At 40.7% G+C, this 23,998-nt stretch overlaps 1 protein-coding gene and 1 long non-coding RNA gene across 3 annotated transcripts; one reads left to right on the forward strand and one right to left on the reverse strand.

Moving 5' to 3' along the window:
• Positions 1–4,035: 4,035 nt before the first annotated feature.
• On the reverse strand, positions 4,036–8,547 carry LOC148123900 (uncharacterized). Its single transcript, XR_015740194.1, has 3 exons — positions 8,242–8,547; positions 6,018–6,163; positions 4,036–4,136 (listed from the first exon to the last, which is right to left on the reverse strand). It is a non-coding gene; the product is annotated as an uncharacterized LOC148123900 (long non-coding RNA).
• Positions 8,548–8,807: 260 nt separating this feature from the next.
• On the forward strand, positions 8,808–21,622 carry INSIG1 (insulin induced gene 1). 2 transcript variants are annotated; one of them, XM_087916859.1, is made up of 6 exons: positions 8,808–9,592; positions 11,988–12,397; positions 13,910–14,034; positions 15,542–15,708; positions 16,756–16,855; positions 18,625–21,622. In XM_087916859.1, exons 2-6 carry the CDS (start codon positions 11,995–11,997, stop codon positions 18,652–18,654), a joined length of 825 nt encoding a protein of 274 aa, XP_087772985.1. In that variant the 5' UTR covers positions 8,808–9,592; positions 11,988–11,994; the 3' UTR covers positions 18,655–21,622. The 2 variants fall into 2 exon arrangements, with proteins under 2 accessions (XP_087772985.1, XP_026574092.1); XM_026718307.2 differs by having other exon boundaries at positions 8,808–8,850.
• Positions 21,623–23,998: the final 2,376 nt, after the last annotated feature.

Raw genomic sequence — 23,998 nt, forward strand, 5'->3', positions numbered from 1 at the left:
AACCCTTTGCAGGTGTTATGGCTTAATCAGCTGATTAGATTGGGACACTTTGAGCCTAGAATATTGAACCTTTTCACAATATTCTAATTTTCTGAGATTGTGGATTTGGGGTTTTCATGAGCTGTAAACCATAATAATCTCAATTATGACAAATCATGGCTTGAATTATCTTGCTTTGCTTGTAATGAGTCTATCTCATATATTAGATTCACCTTTTAAGTTGCATTACTGAAATAAATGAACTTTTGCACATATTTTCGAGTTTCACCTATATATTTCACCAACAAACCCCTCTTTAGGTAATCTTGGACTTAAGAACAGTTGCTTAGCCACTATTGGAAGTTATCACACATCTACCTGAGAGCCATTTACAACCTGGATGGTCAGACTCCCACTACAGGGACAGGACTGAATTTTGGTCCCTTGGCAGTCAGGTCATTTTTATGGTCTTTTGCAGTGTCTTATGGTCATAGGGACACGGTGGCTCAGTGGCTAAGACACTGAGCTTGTCAATCAGAAAGGTCAGCAGTTCGAATCCCTAGCATCGCGTAATGGAGTGAGCTTCCATTACTTGTCCCAGCTTCTGCCAACCTAGCAGTTCAAAAGCATGTAAAAATGCAAGCAGAAAAATAAGGACCACTTTGGTGGGAAGTAACAGCATTCCATGAGCCTTTAGCATTTAGTCATGCTAGCCACATGACCACAGAGACGTCTTCAGCATTGTAACGGAGATGAGCACTGCCCCCTAGAGCCAGAAACGACTAGCATGTATGAGTGAGGGGAACCTTTATCTTTGCAGTCATGACTGCATTTTATGATGGTTGAAAATCAGCATTAACTTCTGGCTTTCCACAAATCTGCACCCTTAGCAAACTATTGATTGCTTAATAACCATGGCATTTGGTTAATGACACTACAAAAAATGTCATAAAATCTGTACCTGTATAGCTCTGAAGGGATAGAGGCATACATGTCATATCTTTATGTACCATACTAAAATGCAACAATTATCTATCTTCAAAAAGTACAAAGCTTTCATGAATAACCCACCCCCCCCAAAATAAAAAATAAAATGCCACAACACATAAACCATTTGGTTCAACTGTTACTCATCTTTTCCGTGTTATTATCCAGTATCTCTACAAGATTAATATACCAGCAAAGTTTCATTTAATTTGACTAAGCAACCTAACTCCATTGATTGTATGTGAATACAAAGTTATGACAAATTAAACATGTATGATGCCTCCAATATGATTCAGTATAAACCTTCCATATTTGTAGCAGCTAAAGGATTTACTTTAGCCTAGTACTTTCTGGGTTTTTTCAAAGGGATTTAAATCCATATTTATGGCCAAACTACCATAAAAGATTGTCCCACTTCCAGAGACCTGGATGTCCAATACTAAGAATATTACCACATAGCTCTATACCCATGCTTTGCTACAAAACTATGTGATCTGGCTTAGTTTCTGAGGAGGAAAATAATTGGGGGGGGAGGAATTGTGGCCTTTGCCTACCAGCATCCATCGGTATCCATCTTGCTAGCGTCCAGTCAGTGTGTGAGAGAATTGAGGGCTATTTGGAAACTGAAACAGTATTTGCTGTGTGAGCAAGGAGACAGCAAGGAGACAGCAAGGAGCCTGGGCGTGACTTAGCTCAACTGTTCTGTACTAAAGCTGCTTGATGCTCTCAAACTGAAACTCCTCTCCTCTGCTTGTGTTTTGCATTTGGAGCAGATTACTTTTCAGGTGGGGAGGGGGAGTAGAACTCCTTAGCATCAGAGCGTGTTAATAATATACAAAATACTAATACAATCCTTTCTTAGAAGCCAAGAGAAACAAACCTATGTGACAAATTTCAAGTTTTGTAGGCTTTACGGTTCTGGAGATTTTGTGATGATGCATGAGTAGTATTTCACTTTTATATATATAGATAAAGGAATAAAATTCTTTGCAAACAGTGCAATTGTTGATACATAGTAAAATGCTATTATTTCAGATTGTGAGGACCCTTTAAGAGAAGATGCTGCCATGCCCCAACAGGCAACAGTATGCTTCCATTCCACAAATTAACAGCAGTGACAGATGTTCAAGTGATAACCTTGAGGAAAATAAATAAAACGTGCACTTTTAGTCCAATTTAGTCCAATGTTTCTTTAAGGGATGAGTGGGCTAGCCTTTCTTTTTAATGCCGTTGCAGCAGCCTTCAATCTCTACCAATGCTGAGTAAAAGTCTTTTCACTGTAAATAGCCTTTTAAGACGTTTAATTTTGCATTACTATGTTTAAATTTGATTATCTTAGATTGGGTCTATATAGTTGCCTTTCCATGCTTCCTTTTCATGTCAAAGTAGGCAGGTTATCACACTGCCCCATGCTTAACTATAGTCTGGAGCAGATCCTCAATGGCTGCTACTCTTACAACTTTAATGCACAAGTTAATTTAATAGGAAGGGATAGAAGAGAACCACCAAACATGATCAATCAAAAAGTCGCTTCCAGGTAGCTTGTAAAACATTTTGATTATTGCATCCATGATTTTTTTAAAATAGTGTTTAGCTCTTCTAAATTCCTTATAACTCCAAATCTATTGGTCCATTATTCTGCTACAGGATGGCAGCAAAGAGGTTTCTGTATATATCTTAACTAGCACTTAGCTATGTAGATATGCACAGCTAATATGCATCCATTGAATAAGTGTTGTTTGAAATCTGGAGTTTGAAAAAGAAATTTTGCTATGGGGAATCAGCAGGAGAGATGTAAACACTGTTACACAAAGGGACAAAGTGAGCAGCCAAAGACTCCCTGGGGGCTGTGATTACTGGGAAAAGCAATCTTTTTTGCACATGGGCTTCAAAACTGCAAGAGCTCAGCAATTAGTTTTAGTTACAGCTTTTAAACTGGATCTAGGCTGGTCAATTTCAGAAATAAAAAGGTCTTCAGAAGCCAAACTAATGCTTGAAAACAGGCAATGAGATCCAGAACTAGACCAAAGAGCCAGTCCAACAGCATATTTAGAGGTAACCAAATCACCACTGACGTTAGCTCAATCTTTCTTCACATACTTCATGATTTGTCCCTTGGATACAAAGGGGAAACATTACTTTAGAACTGAGCACCCAGCTGATAACAATATATTCAGGAGCAGGTCACCTGAAAAGCTAGTAACATGTCTTTGCACCATTACAGACTGCCTTCCAAGGGCATTTTCCATTATACTGAGTACCTCAGCTGATTTTTAACAGGTAAGCATTCAAGGTTGTATCTTTAATCGATTCTGAATAGAAGTGTTCAACTTTCTGGCAAAGCTGAAATCAGCCTGTTTATCTCAGTTTTGATAACCTAATGTTCTGACAGTTAATGCAGCCTCTCCCATCCTCTTATTTTCACACATTTAAATTCTCAATTACGAGCGATGTACATGACAGGAATAGCAAATGCTAATCAACCTTCAAAAATATGAGGGGGTAAGGGAATACAGGCAGCCCCTTGACTTACAACCAACATTTAGTGACCATTCAAAATTACAACTGGATTGAAAAAAAAATGACTTACCAGTCCCCACACTTTATAACTGTTGTAGCATCCTCATGGTCATGTGATTAAACTTTGTCTGCTTTCAACCTAGCATATATTTATAATAGTTGCAGCATCCCAGGGTTACACATCACCATTTGTTGCCTTCTGGGGAAGTTTCTGACAAGCAAAGTCAAAAACAGAACTCACTTAATAATCATATGAATCACATATAAAGTACAATGATTTGCTTTGTTGTTGTCAGTCACAAAATCGTGTCCGACCCATGTGACCCCATGAACAATGTTCCTCCAGGCCTTCCTGTCCTCTACCATCTTCTGGAGTCCTTTTAAGCTCACACCTACTGCTTCAGTGACTCCATCCAGCCACCTCATGTGCTTAATCATGGTTTAAAAAAAAAAAAGGTGAAATGAGGCTTAAAAACCACCTTGCTTATCAACAGAAACCCTGGTACCAATTATAGTCATGTTGAGGACTACCTGAATCCAGCATCTTACAAGTACCTGGCATGAAGGCAGGGTATCTGAGGGTCCACCATTTCTCTCCAATCACATCAACCTGTCTTATCAGGTCTGCCAGGAAGGGCATGCTATGGGTCCTGTCCAGAAAGGAAGGATATATGATGAGTGTCAGGAAAAGACCTTTTTCTGCTGAGTCACCTGCCCTCCAGAGGTGAGAGTAGCTCCTCTGACCTTTTTGATCTTCTAGAAAAGGCTAGAGATCCAGTGACTTGCTAAGTAATTGTACTTTTAGGAAATGAATAGTATTCCACTGCTGACTATTTTTTTAATAATTTTGATCAATATTATTGCTTGTAATAAGTTTTAGCTGGATTTTGCATCACTTTTTGGATTTTTAACTTTGTAACACAGTCACTGTAATTGAGATGGGTGGCTATATAAATTGAAGGAATGAATCACGGGAAGAAAGAATCCTGGCTTGTTTTGCTTCTCTCAAACCAAAATATCTAGAATGATTCAACTACTGCAAACTCTAAATAACATGGGCAGTTGAGAGCATGTGCAGTTGAGAGCATCCTAGCCAGCTGTATCTCAGTTTGTTATGGAAATTGCACCATTAAAGAAAAGGCATTACAGAGGTAGTAAAAAACTGCCATTGTGGACATTCAGAGGAAACGATGTCTGCGAAAAGCCCACAGCATCGTTAAGGACTCTTCCCATCCAGCCCATAAACTGTTTACCCTTCTTCCATCTGGGAAGAGGTTCAGGTGCCTGCAGTCCAAGACCAGGAGACTAAGGAACAGCTTCTACCACACAGCGGTCTCCTTACTGAAATCCTCAACTCATCTACCCCCCCACACACTGATACTTCCCCTGATAATATTTATCTTGTATAAACTTTGTGCATTATACTTATATTCAATATGTTCATAAACACTCTGTACAGTTGTATATATTCCTTCTATATATGTATGTATGTATGTATGTATGTATGTATGTATGTATGTATGCATGTATATATGTATATTCACAGATATTCTGTATATCCATAGTTATATATTTTGTATATCTGTGTGTGTGGGTATAATATATATGCCAATAAAGTTTAATCTAATCTAATCTGAAAAAAGAAAGCTTCCCACCTGTAGGAGTAGTTCAATATTGGGAGTAATTCTTAGAAAAGAAAGCTTCTCTCTGGATGTACTTAAGCAGAGCCGGACAAGCATCCATATCAGGGAAGTCTTAATTTGGATCACCTGGATTTAATAGAGGTCGGATTTAATAGGGAAGACTGGAGGGCTACAACAGCCTTTCCAACTCTCATTTTTACTACACATTTGCATTTGGATAAAAACTGCTGGGGAAATCAGGGGAAAAGGAAAAGTGCCATGATACAATCCTCAGAGACAGACACTTTGGCCAATTTAATGGGTATTTTCTTTGCAATGTGCCCTTTGGCAGGAGGCAGCAGGATACTGGGACAAAGGCTGACCTCTTTTCACCTCCAAAGTGGAGCAATGCTGGCAGGGGAAAGAGACAGATTGTGGGTTCCTCTGCCATTAGGGATAGGTGGGTCATTCTCAGTGTGTACATAAGTAAAACCACCTCTCACCCTTGCAGATCATGACAAAACCTCCTAGGTTGTGTGGTATCCATAATAGGTTCCCGTGGTATCCATAAGAAGTCCTCCCTGTGCAGGTTGTGTCAAAAAAGTCAGAATGGATGCCTTCCTGATTTAGGGCCACAATTTACAGACACACCTGTCTCCTTTGGGAAAGGTTTTCCAGTTCTCCCAAGAAAAGCACACTGGGAACAACACAATTGCTCACCTCATTTCTCTTGTCCAGCATGGCTCCAAATTGGTAGATAAGAATACAGGTAGTCCTTGACTTACTACAGTTTATTTAGTGACCAAAGTAACATCTCAGAGTGATTTGTGACTGCTTTTCACACTTATGACCATCGCAGCATCCCCATTGTCACTTTATCAAAATTTGGGTGCTTGGCAACCGACTCACCTTTATGACGTTTGCAGGGTCAGGGGTCCCCTCTTTGCGACCTTCTGACAAGCAAAGGGCATGCTGGGTTCACTTAACCATCTTTTCCCTCCTTTAACCATTGCGGTGACTTGCTGAACAACTGTGGCAAAGGAAGGTGGTAAAACCTGGGTCGGGAGAAATGCATTTAACAAACTTGGGGGGAAGAAACGCATTTAACAAACCTGGGGGGCAGAAACACATTTAACAAACCTGAGTGTGTGTGGGAGAAATGCATTTAACAAACTTGGGGGGGAGAAACACATTTAACAAACCTGAGTGTGTGTGGGAGAAATGCATTTAACAAACCTGGGGGAAGAAACGCATTTAACAAACCTGAGTGTGTGTGGGAGAAATGCATTTAACAAACCTGGGGGAGAAATGCATTTAACAAACCTGAGTGTGTGTGGGAGAAATGCATTTAACAAACCTGGGGGAGAAACGCATTTGACAAACCTGAGTGTGTGTGGGAGAAATGCATTTAACAAACCTGGGGGGAAGAAATGCATTTAACAAACCTGAGTGTGTGTGGGAGAAATGCATTTAACAAACCTGGGGGAGAAACGCATTTGACAAACCTGAGTGTGTGTGGGAGAAATGCATTTAACAAACCTGGGGGAAGAAATGCATTTAACAAACCTGAGTGTGTGTGGGAGAAATGCATTTAACAAACCTGGGGGAAGAAACGCATTTGACAAACCTGGGGGAAGAAATGCATTTAACAAACCTGAGTGTGTGTGGGAGAAATGCATTTAACAAACGTGGGGGAAGAAACGCATTTAACAAACCTGAGTGTGTGTGGGAGAAACGCATTTAACAAACCTGAGTGTGTGTGGAGAAACGCATTTGACAAACCTGAGTGTGTGTGGGAGAAATGCATTTAACAAACCTGGGGGAAGAAATGCATTTAACAAACCTGAGTGTGTGTGGGAGAAATGCATTTAACAAACCTGGGGGGAAGAAACGCATTTGACAAACCTGGGGGGGAAGAAATGCATTTAACAAACCTGAGTGTGTGTGGGAGAAATGCATTTAACAAACGTGGGGGAAGAAACGCATTTAACAAACCTGAGTGTGTGTGGGAGAAACGCATTTAACAAACCTGAGTGTGTGTGGGAGAAACGCATTTAACAAACCTGAGTGTGTGTGGGAGAAAGGCATTTAACAAACCTGAGTGTGTGTGGGAGAAACGCATTTAACAAACCTGAGTGTGTGTGGGAGAAATGCATTTAACAAACCTGTGGGAGGAAGAAATGCATTTAACAAACCTGAGTGTGTGTGGGAGAAACGCATTTAACAAACCTGAGTGTGTGTGGGAAAAATGCATTTAACAAACCTGAGTGTGTGTGGGAGAAATGCATTTAACAAACCTGGGGGGAAGAAACGCATTTGACAAACCTGAGTATGTGTGGGAGAAATGCATTTAACAAACCTGGGGGGAAGAAACGCATTTGACAAACCTGAGTATGTGTGGGAGAAATGCATTTAACAAACCTGGGGGGAGAAACGCATTTGACAAACCTGAGGGGGGAGAAAGCATTTAACAAACCTGAGTGTGTGTGTGAGAAATGCATTTAACAAACCTGAGTGTGTGTGGGAGAAATGCATTTAACAAACCTGTGGGAGGAAGAAATGCATTTAACAAACCTGAGTGTGTGTGGGAGAAACGCATTTAACAAACCTGTGGGAGGAAGAAATGCATTTAACAAACCTGAGTGTGTGTGGGAGAAAGGCATTTAACAAACCTGGGGGGGAAGAAATGCATTTAACAAACCTGAGTATGTGTGGGAGAAAGGCATTTAACAAACCTGGGGGGAAGAAATGCATTTAACAAACCTGAGTGTGTGTGGGAGAAACGCATTTAACAAACCTGTGGGAGGAAGAAATGCATTTAACAAACCTGAGTGTGTGTGGGAGAAAGGCATTTAACAAACCTGGGGGGGAAGAAATGCATTTAACAAACCTGGGGGAGAAACGCATTTAACAAATCTGGGGGGGAGAAACGCATTTAACAAACCTGGGTGTGTGTGGGAGAAACGCATTTAACAAACGTCCCGCTGAACGAGAGAGGTTTTAGGCTCCTTTGTGGTCGACGACTACCAGTAACCCTCAATGCTCTCCCATCCAGGCTGGGAATTGTGATACAAAGGTGGTTTAAAAGTGGGAGGCAGGAAAAGCAGCACCTCTTTCTGGAGCGCCCTCTCACTTGTCCTACCTCGCAGGGCTCTTCGCAGCCACCAACTGTGCACGCAGCGGCGGCGACGTGACTAGGAGGAGCCAACGCCAAAAGAGGGAGGGTGAGCGCGTGCAACGCTGTGCGAGTTCCCGGGGCGGGGGGGAAATAGCCGGAGTGTACGAGGAAAGGCACGCGGACCCCCCCCCCCCCTACGTGGGCCCCTCTTGAGGGCGCCACCACAACATCCCTCCTCCCCTCCCCCGCTAGAATTGGGACGTTCCTTCCTGCCACGCGCTTTCTCCCCGCCACCCCTCCTCCCCTGCCATTGCTTTTGCTGGCTCCTCTCCTTCCCGCCCTGTCAGTTGAGGGAAGAGCGGGTGGTGTGTCCCTCACGTCATATGGCCCGCCTGGCTACCATTGGCTGGCAGGCCTCACCAGACTGCAATGCTGTTCCCGGGACTGCTCGGCAGCTCCGCCTCCTGTCCCTCCCTCTCCGCCGCGTCAGCCTCAGCAGCAGCGGCGGCCCCGCGGGAGGGGTGGAGGCGCGCCGCACGAAGAGGCTCGCGCCTTTATAAGCCGGCAGGGCGCGTGTGCGTGAGGGACTGATTGAGAGAGACTGTGTTGCCCGAGTCCAAGCAGGTAAGGGCAGGGGGGTTGGGGAGGGGAGATCTGTGTGTGTGTGAGAGAGAGAGAGAGAGAGATTGAGTGTGAAAGCCCCCCATCTCAACGATACCTGCTTCGGTTAAGACGGTCAGTTAGCGGTCACCTGAGACTCCACAGTTGGAGGCAGTCTACCTGAGGGTACTGGGTTGAGAGGGTAACTGGGTGGTCCCCGCGCTCTACCTGGTGGGTCTTGGAGCCCCTCGCCCTCGAATCTGCTAAGGGGGGAGGAAAGGGCGGCAGCTCTGGCTTTTCTAGCCTTTTGCAGCAAATCCGCCGTCTCCAACTGGGCGCCCACCCGATGCACCCTCCAGAAGAAGGATGTGGTCTTCTGATTGACCAACGGTTTGTTGTGTGTGTGTGGGGGGGGGGTTAACTTAATTTGTAAAAATAAAATCCAGTTGGCCTTTACTGGGGGTGGGGGACAGATGGACCATTGGTTAGTGGTTGTTTGTAAATGCTTTCTGCTTTTATATCATACACACACTGCAATAAGTTAAGCACATCATGTCCTAGCACCATGCCTGGTGAAGCATCTGGGGTCACATTCTCAGTGATTGCTTGCAGGCAGCAGTGGCAAGGCTTGGTAGCTAGGAGCCTTGGGGATCAAGAGAAATTATATGAGGAGCTTTAAGTTTCCTTCAAACCTTGGCAGTTAAAATGCTGGAGGGAGAAGAAGAGGCCAATTTGTAAGTCTCTGGCTGCACCTAAAGTAGAAAACGTAAGCATTCCTGTGAGTCAAGCTTCACTTCTCGTTACTTCTTGTGATTTTGTGTCATATTTTTTTTTCCTGCCAAGGATATGGAAAGAGCTTGCCATTGTCTTCCAGAATATTTATTCAGTTTCCCAAGCTGGCCTTCAGTTTCTTCTGGTGGTTTCCCAGCCAGCTATGAAGACTTGACCCTGCTTAGCTTTGAAGTCACAGTGCTTAGGCTGGTGAAATCTTGAGAAAGCACAGCTGGTATGAGTGGGAGGGAGACTTACTCTACTCCTCCCTGTTATCTTACTGGAGAATATGGTGAAAGTTAGATATCAGGCTGGTAGTTCTGTCTCCTACAGCAGAAGGGGTTTTTTTACCAGATAAAGTGGCTTTCACTTAGATCTCCCAAGAGGCAGTCTTTTTCCTACAATATTGGCATTCTTGTAGCACCAAATAGACAAAACTAGCCTGGCATCTTATAACAGTTTGCCCTACTTTGGAGAGGAAAAGGGGCAGTTCAGTAACCTACATAAAGTGAGAATGTTTCGATTATAGGATCTATCTGTTTGAAAATTGAGGCTTTTGAAAAGAAACTATACAAACCATTTGTCCAGAATGGTATAGTCAGTGTCCACTACTTGAGCAGGGGGTTGGACTAGAAGACCTCAAAGGTTGCTTCCAACGCTGCTATTCTCTGTTCTGTTATTTAAACCTGCCATGTCACTGGTATTGGGGCAATTTAATGCTGCATTTCATACTGGGTTAAGCTTGAAGGGTCTATACCAGCGTGTCCAACCTTGGCAGCTTTAAGACTTGTGGACCTCAACTCCCAGAATTCCCCATCCAGCATTTTTGGCTAAGGAATTCTGGGAGTTTAAATCCACAATTCTTAAAGTTGCCAAATTTGGAGACCTCTGGTCTATACATAGAAAAATCAGAATTGTGCATGCATTTCATAGAAATTAAATTCTGAAGAAGCAGGACAGAAAAAATCTAGAGAGTTTTGAATTTTGGTATTGGAGAAGAGTGCTGAGACAACAATGGGCAGCCAAGGAAATAAACGTTGACTGTAAAATAAACTGTCCAGAATACTCAAGGCAAAAATGCCCAAGGGTCAAATTATCATGTTTTGTGTACATAATGTGAAGTTCCATCTTATTCAAGAAATCTACAATTCTGGGAAAGATGGAAGGAAAGAGAAGAGGGCAATTGGTAACAAGGTGGAATGAGTGCACTGGTGTTCCTGGAGAAGATCTACTTGATGTAGTCATCCATTTGTTGGTGTTTAGTCAAAAGTTTAAAGGACTATGTTTTATTCCTAGAAAATTCTTACTGTTTTAACATTGTGGTATATACACTTTATTCTGGTATTTGGAATTCTAGATAAAATGCTTCTGTAGAAACTGTGTAATTAGATACTCCTTGAAGCAGTGTAAATATTTAAACTGGTAATGGTTTTATCTTGTGGTTGTTCTAAAAGTTCAAAGCAAGTTTTCTCTTGGCAGTAGTTTTGAGATAAGGAAGTCAAGTGACTTTATAAATATGCTTGGCTAAGTAGCAATTAATTGAGCTTTTAGTTCTCTAGCCAGGTAATAAGAGACAGAACTACTGCCTCAGTTTCACTGTAAGGTATTTCACATCTTCAGTTCTTACAACAATATAATTAGGTAGGCCAAGAGCTAAGAGGGAGAGGGCTTTTTAAAATTAAAGGTGAGAAAATTCCTTAAGGTCATTTTCTTTGATTCCATATTAATACTTCATGGGAATAACAGCATAAATGAAGGAACCTAGTTCAACCCTCTGCTCAAGCAGGAGACCTATACCATTCCAGACAGGTAGTTGTCCAGTCTCTTAAAATCCTCCAGGATGCAGCCCCCACAACTTTTGGAGGCAAGCCATTCCACTGATTAATTGTTCTGTTAGGAAATTTCTCCTTAGTTCTAAGTTGCTTCTCTCCTTGATTAGTTTCCACCCATTGCTTCTTGTCCTGCCCTCAGGTGCTTTGGAGAACAGGTTGACATCCTCATCTTTGTAGCTCTTCAAACATTAGAATACTGCTATCAGGTCAGCACTAGTCCTTTTCATTAAACTAGACATACCCAATTCCAGCAACCATTCTTTGTTTTAGCCTACAGCCCCCCAATCATTTTTGTTGCTCTCTGCACACTCTTTAAGGTCTCAACATTTTTTTCACATTGTGGCGACTGTGTAATACAATATTCCACCTGTGGTCTTAACCAAGGCCTTATAAAGCGCTATTGAATTCCATATTATAATATGGAATTTTATCAGGCTTTGGATTAACTAGAGAAGTATAAGAACTTTTTGTAGAGATAAAAGCATAATAGCACATAACCAGCCCATTGAGAGCTTTCTGAGTATTCTGTACTCTATAAGGCCTTCATGTCTCTTTCAGAAACCCGATGGAGAAACCTGTACCTCAACCTGAGAATCATACCTGGAGTTGCTCCTGTACAGCCAGAGGAAGATACAAGGATCACCTGGGTGGAAGTGCAACAGGGTTAGCAGCCAAAGTGGGTGAAATGCTAACCTCATCTGTTTCCAGTTCTCCCCTGACCTTAGTGGGTCATGCAGCCCGTCACCCAAGCAGCCCAAACAGAGGCAGCGTCCCTGGTAGCAGCAGCTTGAACTTGAGCAGAGACTTACTGCAGCGCAGCCTGGTGCTTTTTGCTGTGGGCACTTTCCTTGCCCTGGTGCTAAACTTACTGCAGATTCAGAGGAATGTAACCCTGTTCCCTGAGGAAGTCATCTCTACAATCTTCTCTTCTGCCTGGTGGGTGCCCCCTTGCTGTGGGACAGCAGCAGGTAAGCGGGAACCTTTTAAAAGAAGGTGAGGGGATTTCCAGTTGCCGTGGCTCTAAGCTGGGTTGGAGGATGTTAGTTCATTGCTCAGAGTGGTGTGTGCTATTTTCTTGTTTATTTACTTTGAAAGTGGTTTTATATTTTCCTCATTTAACCAAACAGGTGCCTAGAGTGGCATTTAGGAGCTTATATATCTTGATATTTGATAGGACTGTATTTGACCTCACAAGGAGAACACGGATTAAGATGTAAGAAAACAACACCTTTAGCAGCAGAGTGTTTTTCCTCCTTCCTTCTTTCTAAAGGCTTTGTGAGTTTGGCGTTATTTTTCACTCTGGAAAGCGAAAGAGTTTCCTCTAGCTATTATTGCTTGGCAAGTTTTTAACTCAGGAGCTGGCATGATTCATCATCACTCTTGGCCATATAATTGGCTTGCTGTGGAAACTGGTGAGTCGCGTGCTCCGCTTCCTATTGGTTCGCAGTCTGAACATGCCACATACTCAATCAAAAACAAGGAAGTCACATGTTGTGACAGAAGAGAGGAACTGAGACTGGCTTAGTGCCTATTTTAAGAGCAGTTTTAGTTCCTAGCAAGATGCTCATAGAAAATGACCCCTTTTTTATTGCAAAGTACAAATAAAAGTTCAGAATTGAATTACTACAATCCCTTTTCAATTAGGTAAGTTAGTCCCTTTTGATGGTTATTCCAAAAGTATTCTCAGGCATTGGGTTTCAAATCATGGTATTTAACAGAGCTGTTGTTGGCAGATTGTACATAGCTTTGGCTCCAGAGCCATTTATGACATCAAGACTTAAAATCTTCTCTCTGCAAGTCAAGATGAGAAAAAGAAACTCGCTTTTATTTCATGAAATTGGTGGATTTTTTTTACCACCTATAAACGATAAAATAAATCAGGCAAAAGAAAGCATAGACATGTTAAGTTTCATTGAACTTAACATAGTTGGCATGGAGATGTCCAGGGCATTGCCACTTAATCCTTGTGCTGATCTGAAAAATAGTTGGCACGATTTTTCCATGGGGAAAAGTGTATTTCTATATTTTATAGCAGCTTAAAGAGATTTTCTCATAAGTTACTACTGAATATAGTAACTGTTTGTAAAAATAATTGTTGATTGTTTCAGAGGCAGACTACTTCAGTGTTAAACTAATCTGGCTTCCCTCGTTTTTTTTAAATTGTCACCCTCCTCCCCCCCCCCCCAATCATAAATGGTGATCATGTGAGCCTGGGATGCTGCAAGTGTCATAAAGACTTGTTGGTTTCCAAATGCCCAATTTTGATCATGTAACCGTGGAGGTTCTGCAATATCATAAGTACAAAGACTCTCACAATTTCAAACAATTGTTAAGTGAATGGTCATATGTTGAAGACTACCTGTACTCTTCAGTACCTCAGAAAATGAAAACTAGGCTTTGCTGGTTGCTGGGGAGAGGAAAATGAATGGTTAACAGAACAACTGATTTCAGCTTCTCTTCTATTACTTTTCCTTTTACAGCTGTTATTGGCCTGCTGTATCCCTGCATTGACAGCCATCTTGGTGAGCCTCACAAATTCAAACGAGAATGGGCAAGCGTAATGCGCTGTATTGCTGTCTTCGTTGGCATTAACCATGCAAGTGCTGTATCCTTGAGAGAGAGAAAAGGCTTAATGTTGCCTAGCATTTTCCCCATCATTACTGGATCAGCTTCAATTGATTTGAGTAATTATGTTTCACAAATCAGTGCCTATGCTATCTATACTTTAAAACAGAGTTTCTCAACCTTGGAACTGTCTGGCTTCATATCTCCCAGAATTCCCCAGCCAGAATTTGTGAGTTGAAGCCCATATATCTTTAAATTCCTGAAGTTGGGAAACTTTGATCTAAAGTCTCTGCTTAAAGTGTATTGTTTCTCTTTCAGTTTTCTCCTGAAGAAACTAAAGCTACTGGAGCTGGCAAAAAACCCCACACCCTTATTTATATTCTACCTGTATGTCTATGGTTGTCCCAAAGATGACTTTTCAGAAACCAACTTTTCTGGTTTTTCCTTGAAGATGTTTTGAAGCTTCTTGGATGAATAACCAGAAAGTCTCAGTTGCTTCTTGAAAAAGCACCTTTGGGACATTCTACCTGTATTATTTTTATAAATAATCCAAGGCAGTGTATATACACTTTTTCTTCTTCATACTTTCCCCTAACAACAATCCTGTGAGGTGAGTTGGGCTGAGAGAGAGGGCTTGGTCCAGAATCACCCAGCTGGCTTTGACGCAGGATTAAAGTCACTCAGCCACTTTTCATGGCTTAGGCGGGACTAGAATTCACAGACTCCTGGTTTTTAGCCTGGTACCATAACCACCTGGCATGAGGGCTTGCTTGATTCCATTCTATTGTCAGAAGAGACCATGATCTGAAGGATTTTTATATTCCCTTTCTGGCTTCCAAAGACTTAGTCCCACTTTTATCTAATATCTACACTATTTATGCCAACAAAGTTAAAGAGCAAAGTGAGACACTCCCATCTGTATATCTTCACTTGCAGAACATGGGGCATTGCTTAGGTATTGTGAAGAAAAATTTATTGGAAATGTAGCAAATTGTGAGGACAGGAATTATTTCTTTTACACTCATTTAAAAAAAGGTAGACCTATAATTCTTCTAAAGTGTCAATTTACAGAATTGGAGATTTATTTAACAATCTATTATCCTCCAGCAGCATTAACACAAGACATTGTTTTAAGATAAATGTGGCAGTTCCATCTGCCTAATTGTGAAAATAATAAGTAATTTGCTTTTCTTTGCTGTGTTATAACTTCTCCCTCAGGATATGCTTTACATTTTATTTCATGAAATTTAAAGAGAACTTAGAAAATAAAAGATTGCCCCCTGCAGGTTGAGATACTGAGCTGAAAATAGGAATCGAGATTTGCAAGAAAATGATCTCTCAAATATACTCTTCCTACTTCTTGTACATTCTATAAATTGATTTCTGCATGTGCATGTCATGGATAAGACATAAAAATATTGGTAGGAAAGGCAAAGAAGCTATCGAAAATGAAAAGGAGAAAAAGATGGGATACTTGGATAGATGTTAGGAGTTGTGTGGAGCAAGAAATTTGCCAGACTATAAAATTTCCTTAGCTTCCTTCTTAGAAACTGGATTTTGCAAACAACATCCAGCTTTCCCTGACCCTTGCGGCTTTGTCGCTGGGCCTCTGGTGGACATTCGATCGTTCAAGAAGTGGTCTTGGTCTTGGGATTACAATTGCTTTTGTAGCTACTCTGATTACACAGTTTCTGGTCTATAATGGAGTTTATCAGTAAGTATACCTTGCATTCCCTTCTTTCCAATTGTTCAATTTCTTTTTAAAAGGCATGAATTATGCCTGCACTTGTTTTAGTTTACTATAGTTCTTTATTGATTATTAGTTTTATCATATGGGTTTATTTTTTGAATTCAGGGAAGCTTGCTGCTACTCCTATCTTGTCTACACCCCGTGAGACGAATGGCCCTAAAAGAGATTTACTAGCCCTGGGGAAAACTAAACCTTATGGTGTCTACATTTCTAGCCCAGCACTTTAATTACTACATCAAACTAGCCCTTCAAATATTGATGGCTATTTTGTTAAAGAAGGAAATGTCAGTCCTAACTTAATAATACAGCTTAGTTTCTACATGAAAAAATAGTATTTACCTGTGTAATATGGGCAAATAGTTTTAGATTTGGTAATATCCAGTTAAGACTGGAACTAGGCACAAAGAGAGTATTTTCCCCTCTTGTACCTTTGCCTAAAACCAGCCTTTCATTAAAGCATTTGCCAAGAGTTATAGGCCCTGTGAAGTTGCAGACCAGCAAGTAAATGAGAAAGTATTGAGCAACTGTTATGTTCCTTTTCTCTACTGTGTGTTTAAGCCAAATATTACATTAGAGGAGGCCTGTGTTACTTTTAACCAGTTAGTAACTTCCATGGACTTATTTACAAAGCTATATCATAATTTTTCTTATTTTTTTAAAAAAAAAAGTTCTTCCCTTTCCTAGGACAAGGGAATACATTCAAAGCATTCTCTAAATGTGCATGTTTGTATTTATTTATTTATTAAATTTATATGCTGCCTGTCTCATTATACAGAATAACTCCAGGCAACTTACAGTGGCATAAAAATGTAAATGTAAAAGTTAACACATTAACAATTTTAAATATATCTGTATGCATATGTGGTACTTCTAATAAGATATGAAAATCTTGAATTCCTTATGCTTTCCCTATTTCCAGCAGAGCAAAATGCCCAGATCAATTTTGATTAGATGCTAGAACTACAAAATAATCCTCGATTTCTCCCCTCCCCACTCCCCACTTTCCTTTAGGTATACATCTCCAGATTTCCTTTATATCCGGTCTTGGCTACCTTGTATATTTTTCTCAGGAGGTGTGACTGTAGGAAACATAGGACGACAACTTGCTATGGTAATTATATATATATATATCTGCTGGGTTTTTAAAATGAAAAATGCTTCTTCAGCTGAAAAAAACCATAATTATTACCTATGGATGCCTGTTCATAAATGACAGGTATTCTATGGCAGTGTAAACATGTATCATCCTAGGCAATCTGCAGACATGTTTATTGCTAAGGCCTTATGTTTTTTCAATAAATGTAAATGGAGTAAGACAGAAAATGCCTGTTGTAATTTGAAATGGCTATGGCATTCACTCTCAGGAAATGTCTTGGAAAACTTGCTTCTTCTATGTAAGGATTTATTTTATTAAGAATGGCCTCAACCTTAAGTACCTTGGTTCTTCTATCTACAACTGGCACAACAAATGTGCAGAGTAACAGAGAATCCTTGTCTGGGGTTCAGCCTTGTCAATGAAGAGACTTTAGATAAATAAAATGTATTCGGAAAAACAGGTTGGAAAAAAAGGTTTTTTTGTAAACATCTCACCCATCAAGTAGGCAAGCTTAATGACAGCTTCCAGCTTACTACATTTATTTGGTGACTGGAAGTCTCTTATGAACTTTTTGCATAAAAATGAAAGAAACTTGTGGTATGCAGATTTGATAATTAAATATGATAGTTTATAGAAAGAAGAGTAATGTGTAAATTTAAAGAGACAGGTTAAAACATGTGTATAAGCGCAGGTGTGAAAAATACCAGAAGCCTTTTTCCTTTCTATTTTTCTTCAACATTTTTCCCTTGCGCTTTTTCCTTGATTCCTTTCTTCTTTCTTCCTTAGTTTATATTAGTTTGTGTCCATTTTTAATCATCTTGCTTTTCTCACTGGAGAAGGAGTATCATTTGTTTTTATTTATTACTTATCAAATTGATTTATATAAATGCCAAACTCACACAAGATGACTCTGTACAGCATTAAAAATCAACAATATAAAAACTGCAGAATCTCAGAATTCAGAAACAATCAAGCAGGTTGTATAATTGTTCTTGTCATTGCCACACCTCCCCGTGGCAATGACAAGAACAATTATACAATCTTGTTTATTTCTGAATCAATCTGGGGTCCCCAGGCTCACTGACTGAATCACATCTTCAGGGCTTTCCAGAAAAGTAGCAAGGATAGAGCCAATCTGATTTCCAAGGTGAAAATATTCCAAAGGGAAGGGAGCCATCCCAGTGAAGCCCCTTCTTCTAGATCCCTTCAGATATACTCCTTAAAAGACCCACAACCTTCCCTGTCGGGTTGGCCAGGTAGATGTAATTGGGGAGAAGGGGTCCTTCAAATATGCTGGCCCCACGCCATGTAGGGCTTGGTGGCATTTCCATCTGATATGCTGTCTGAAGCAGAAAGGACCTATAATATCCTCCCTTAATCATGCATATCCTGGGATCCAAGTCTCATTTGACCTATAGTCTGATGTGCCCAGTTTCGACCTTTGATCTAGTTTCCAGAAACAGAGTAGTTACCATTGGGCGGTGTCTGGAAGCAAAAGGATGCTTCTTTGGATTATAGCACTTAAGTTGCAGACCTGCTCATCTCCCTCCCTCTACTTGCTTTTTAAATGGTAATTATTTCAATGATTACAAAATTCTTATCTTTGTTTCATGAAAGGAGTCACCTGAAAGGTGTTCCTGGCTGATAGATCAGATTATTCTCTAGAGTTTCACTAATAGAATTTTGAAATCTAAGCTTTTACACACCTTCCCTAATTTCAAAGAAGACAGATTTCAATGGAATTTTTTTTTTTAAAGCACAATAACTTTTGGCTTTATCCACAGGGTATTCCTGAGAAGCCTCACAGTGATTAAACAACCGGATCTGACCTGTATTTGTGAAAGCAGAATAAGGATCAGTTCAAGCTAGGATTTTTCGTCTTGAATTACCAGCATGAGCTCCCTAAATCTGGGAAGGAATGAACTCACCATAAAGTGGCCAAGTGGTTACCTTGATTTATTTCTGAGAAGTTTCTGAGTTTGACTGTTCGGTGGAAAATGTTCAGCACAGACTTTTCATGCACAATAAGCTGAATCTTAATGGCTGTTCTTCCAAGTCCTTGAAACAGCTGCCATTTTCAAAGCCTTGAAGCAAATCTTAATTCTACCCATGCCCAAAGACAGTTGCTTGGTATGGCATGGTGAGGTAGTAGAATAGTATTTCTCCAAGTATCGTTCATCCTGTGGTTGCCTTTAAGGGACCTGAATGAAAGAACCATTGTTGTATAAAGTAATAAGGGCCCAGGTCTTAGAGAAAAGGCTTTTGTGGACCCTCCTATTGTAAAAGGGCTAGCACAGGAATATTATATTGATTTATGTCTTAAGCACCTGGCTTCTTGAGGTGGGGAGAAAATCATCTTGAAAACCAACGATTTGTTAGCTGCTCAGCTGTTTTACGGCTCCCTATATCACTTCTCTTGGAAACACACAGCCAACATTTATATTTTTCCAAGAGATAGCCTACCTTGGGTCTCTAAGCAGGATGGATTTAGATGGGTTCTTACCGACTTCAATAAGTGTGTCTTCATTATGCTATACCATGAAGAGGATATTTTTCTGGGATACTTGTTAAAATCTCTGGGAATCTGGCAGGTTTCACAGCAGAAACAGGACTTGACATGAAAAGAACGGGAAAGTTAATAGTGTTAGTTAAAGTATCTTGTTAAATGATCTCTTGTCTGAATTTCTGAAGAGATCACTTCGTGTTCTTGATTTTGCAAATTTGCAGAACTTGCAATCTGTGATTGCTTTATAAGGAAGAGTGCTAATGTCACTGCATTAAATATCTGATGTACTCAACTAGTTCCAGGGTGAGCACAATAGTTAGTTCAATACTATAAGTCACCACTGATCTAATGAGCGGGTGTTAAGTTTCAAAATTTAAAGTGCAATGTACAGCTGAAAGGAATCTGAGCCTTGTAGTATCCTCTTTAATATCTCCAGCAAACCATATTAAAGAGAAAAAGTTTTGAACTTATTTAATGCTTCATGAAAGCAAACATCAGCAATAATCTAACTAGTGTTGTTAGTTTGCATCCTTTACTAAACTCTTGAGAAATACTCCATTCCTGTGGCTCTAATAACAAAACAGAGCTCATGCTGCATTATTCAACTTTAGGCACTTTTGCTTCCAGCCTCATTTAGCTTCCAGTCCAATCAGAAGGTTTATGTTTTAGATCAAGGAGAGGAAGTTGGGGAGCTCCAGATAATTAAACCATTTCCCATCGTCTTTAATCAGGCTGGTGCAGGTGCAGATGAGAACTGAGAGTCCAAAACACCTGCGGAGTTACTAGTTTCCCTATGAGTTTTACTTAAGCTGAAGAATCTTCTCCAGGTTTTGTCCCAAAACAGCATTTTTAAAAACTGGATTCTTTTCCAACTTTATTTCCTGATCTTCCACACTGAACAGCTGTTTGGGAGATGGGAACATAGAATCCTCCAAGGGTGCAACTGTGAGTTAGGAGATTCACCTACAATAACATTGGGAGAAGGTTTAGGCTCCCTTCTTCTTAAACTAACCAGTTTGTGGTGAATGAGACAGCAAAATCATTTGCTTGGGGAAGGTGACTTTGCCTGATACTGTCACTTTCCAGAATTCTATATTCTTTTGCCTTCCTGAGGACATTAAACCTGAGATGTCAGTGTAGATTTTCTGTTTGAAGTAGCAGTTAAATTCAGGTGCTGGAAAAAGCCTGCCAAAAAGGGAAGGCTGTTTTTCTAAATTCTAGAATTATTGTTTTATTTTGGGAAGAGTTTTGAGACTCCCACTGTTCTCAGAGTACATCCACTCAACATGTTAATGCAAGGGAGAAGGATACTAATAATTTCAGAATAGTTTCTCCTGTAGCTCAGAAGTCTCCAAACCTGGCAACTTGAAGACCTGTGGATTTCAACTTCCAGAACTCCTCAGTCAGCCATGCTCCACATGTCTTAAAGTTGCCAAGTCTGGAGACCCCCTGCTCCTTAAAAAGGATAGAGAATTCAGAGGCTATATAAGTGGATGAGGATAGTTACAATCCCCACCCCCCTTTGGTTTGACTAGGTTATTGGAATATTTGAATTCTTGTGGATCACTTCCAAAGTGAATTTTTGAATTGCTCACCTCAGCATCAAACTTGTTTGAAAAGTATATTATAAGTCTTAATCAGTTTTTTTGTGTTTTTTCTTAAAGTGGCAGTTTTTAAAAAAAGCTTCAAGCACTATAGAATACATGATTTATTCTGAAGAGGTTACATTGAAATCTGTGGTATTTTTGAATAGTAAATTATAGGCTGCAGCTTTAAAGCCGGGCTTTCACTTTCCACTTTTTCTTTAAAGTGTATTGATTCACTTCTTACATAATCCTGTTTAAATGGTATTATCTGAGTATGCCTCTGTAACATGTATGTGCAAGATGAAAGCCACTATATCCTCTAAATTTAATTTTGAGGTTGCACAAGGGGAAATAACTACCTTTCTATAATATCTTACTACCGATGTAATTAAGAAAATGGACAATTGTATTTGTAAATATGTAATCATGAAATCAGATATTTAATTTGTAAAGTTTATTTGTCAGTCTGTGTATTGAAATGACAGCCAAGTTCAATCTTGCCAATACTTGTAAGTATCTGAACCAAAGTGATCAGAGTTTGTGTTACAAAGAGAAGTGTGTTGGGGGAAAGGGAATTCCAGATAAGAATCCTTTGATTCTCAAACTTGGTAGATTTTTCAACTGTGTGTATGTGCGTGGTTTTTCTTTTTTTTTTAATCCATTAAAGGTTTTGACCATTTGGTTCCTGCATTTTGTCAAAAATTATTCTTCCTAGGAGTTATCTAACAAATACAACTGCTGGAAATTTTCTTTGAAAGTGATACTATTTTCTTTAACGATGCCCCTGGAGTTATTCCTTATAAGAGAACTATGAATCTTGTTCTACATTGCAGCGTTCTGCAAAACTGTCCGGTAATAATTATTTATAGCCAGCTTCATCATTTTTACAAATATCTCAAGATGGTGAACATATCTAACACTCCTTCCACCTATTATCCCCACAACAATCCTGTGAGGTCAGTTGAGCGAGAGAATGAGTGTGTGGCTCAAAGTCACCCAGCTGGCTTTCATGGCTAAGGCGGGACTAGAATACATCGCCTCCTGGTTTCTAATAATATCCTTATTGTCATTGTACATCCCGTATACAACAAAATTGGTTTAGCCTCTCCTGGTGCAATCCATAACAGAAATACAATACAACATGAAGAGTATAGAGTATAATCCTTAGGAGTCTGACAGCCCATAGGTAAAAGCTGTTTTTAAACCTGTATAACATATTGGGACTTTTTTTTCCCTTCGCGAACTCAGGCATGGACGTGGCCAGTGCATGACATATCCAGCCTGCGGGCTGGGAGTTTAACAGCCCTGCAGTAGACTAACACAGGTCTCTTCCCTGAGTTGTTTCAATAGTTTTGGCTGAAGTAAATTATCCTTTGTTTCTGAATACTGGTGGTATTATTCCGGGGCTTTTAATGACACAATTGCTTCATTCTCTGAAGTCGGCTAGAAGGATCGAAATTCACTTCTACTTGAAGTAGAACTGATCTAAAAATTTAAGAAACAGAAAAGAAAATTATATTGCTAATATTTAGAAGCTGTGCCCTCATAGTGTTGAAAGCTGAGGGGTACAAAAAGCGAAAGCAAATCAAAAGTAAAGCACCAGAGGAATTCCACTATATTAACTGATGGCAAGAGGATCTAGTAATCCCTTCTCCAAACCATTTGGTTCTCCTAGACCACCCTGTGCCGCTTTGGATCATCATTTCAGAGATATTTCCTTACCTAAACAGAAATAGAATAAGCACAGGTTAGGTGCATAAAAAAAGAACAAGGAGTGGGAAGAGCTTCCAACTTTCTGCTGGCTTCCCCATTCAGTTTCTTCATGGCAAGGAAATGTTCCCTCCTTGTCATTCCGTTGTTATCTTCTTTGTTTCCCTCCCTCCCGTGAATTCCTTTTGGCTTCCCCATTTGCTTGTGAGAAGCTGGCCAGGGGGGAAAAAAGTCGGCGGGGAAGCCAGCAGAAAATTGCAAGTCCCAAGGCCAGCAGGGCAGTAAATGGCTGCTGCTGGATGACTGATGAATTGAATGGAAGTGCAGAAATGCAGGTCAGAAATAGTTACGTGACAGTGCACAAGAAGTGCTGAGTGGGTCAGGAAAGGTGCACAGGGGTACATGGACCGCGGAGGGCACTGCAGGTCAAGAAGGGCACATGGGTATTGGAATTTGTGAGAGGTGCCATGGAAGTCAGGGACGACACATGGGTGCACAAATGGAACAAGGATGGTGCTTGGAGATGCTTAATGTGTGAGAGGCACCACATCGCTTAGGAAGAATGCACAGGAGAGAGCATGTTGAATATGATACATTTCGTGTGTGAGAGGTACTATGAGGGTCAGGAAAGGGGCATGGGGGTGCCTGAGAGTGCCACATAGAATGGGGAGGTGGCAGTTTGGGTCCAGAAGGATGCATCAGCCATCAGGGCACAGTGGTTAGAATGCAATATTGCAGTTAGACAGCCCACAGCCTAGCGTTTGATTCTGATTTGGCTTAAGATTGACTCAACCTTCCATCCTTCTGAGGTAAGCAAAATGAGGACCCAGATTGTTGGGGGCAATAAGGTGATTCTCAGAGGTGGGATTCAATTTTTTTAACAACCGATTCTGTGGGCGTGGTTTAGTTGGCCTGGCTTGGTGGTCATGTGACTGGCTAGGTGTGGCCAACTCAACATCACTCACATTGAGGCACATATCTCCTCGCCTGGCCTCTCATGACTCTGGGGATGCTGCAACAGTCATAAGTGTGAAAAATGGTCATAATTCCCTTTTCTCCCTCGAGCTGCTCGGATCATCCAGAGAGTGGGAGGTGCTCCAGTCTGCGTCTGTGTAGGCTGGGCTTAATCATTAGGGAATGCTCCGCCCTCTGTCACATGGTCCCTTGTAGCCTCCCAGTTTATGTCCAGCCTTTGCAGAGTTAGGCTGTGTGTTTTGATTGTGCTTCCTACTCTTTGGCTGATTCAAGCAGGATAATATTTCAGTTCAGGTTTGATTTAAGCTTATTATTTCCTTAGCCTCTGCACATCTGGGGGTGTCTTGAGACTTAGGGGTGTGTTTTTCACCCCCAGGGGCT

The sequence above is a fragment of the Pseudonaja textilis genome, chromosome Z (assembly GCF_049901715.1).
Source record: "Pseudonaja textilis isolate UNSWEBS1 chromosome Z, rPseTex1.2, whole genome shotgun sequence".
Lineage (NCBI taxonomy): Eukaryota > Metazoa > Chordata > Lepidosauria > Squamata > Elapidae > Pseudonaja > Pseudonaja textilis.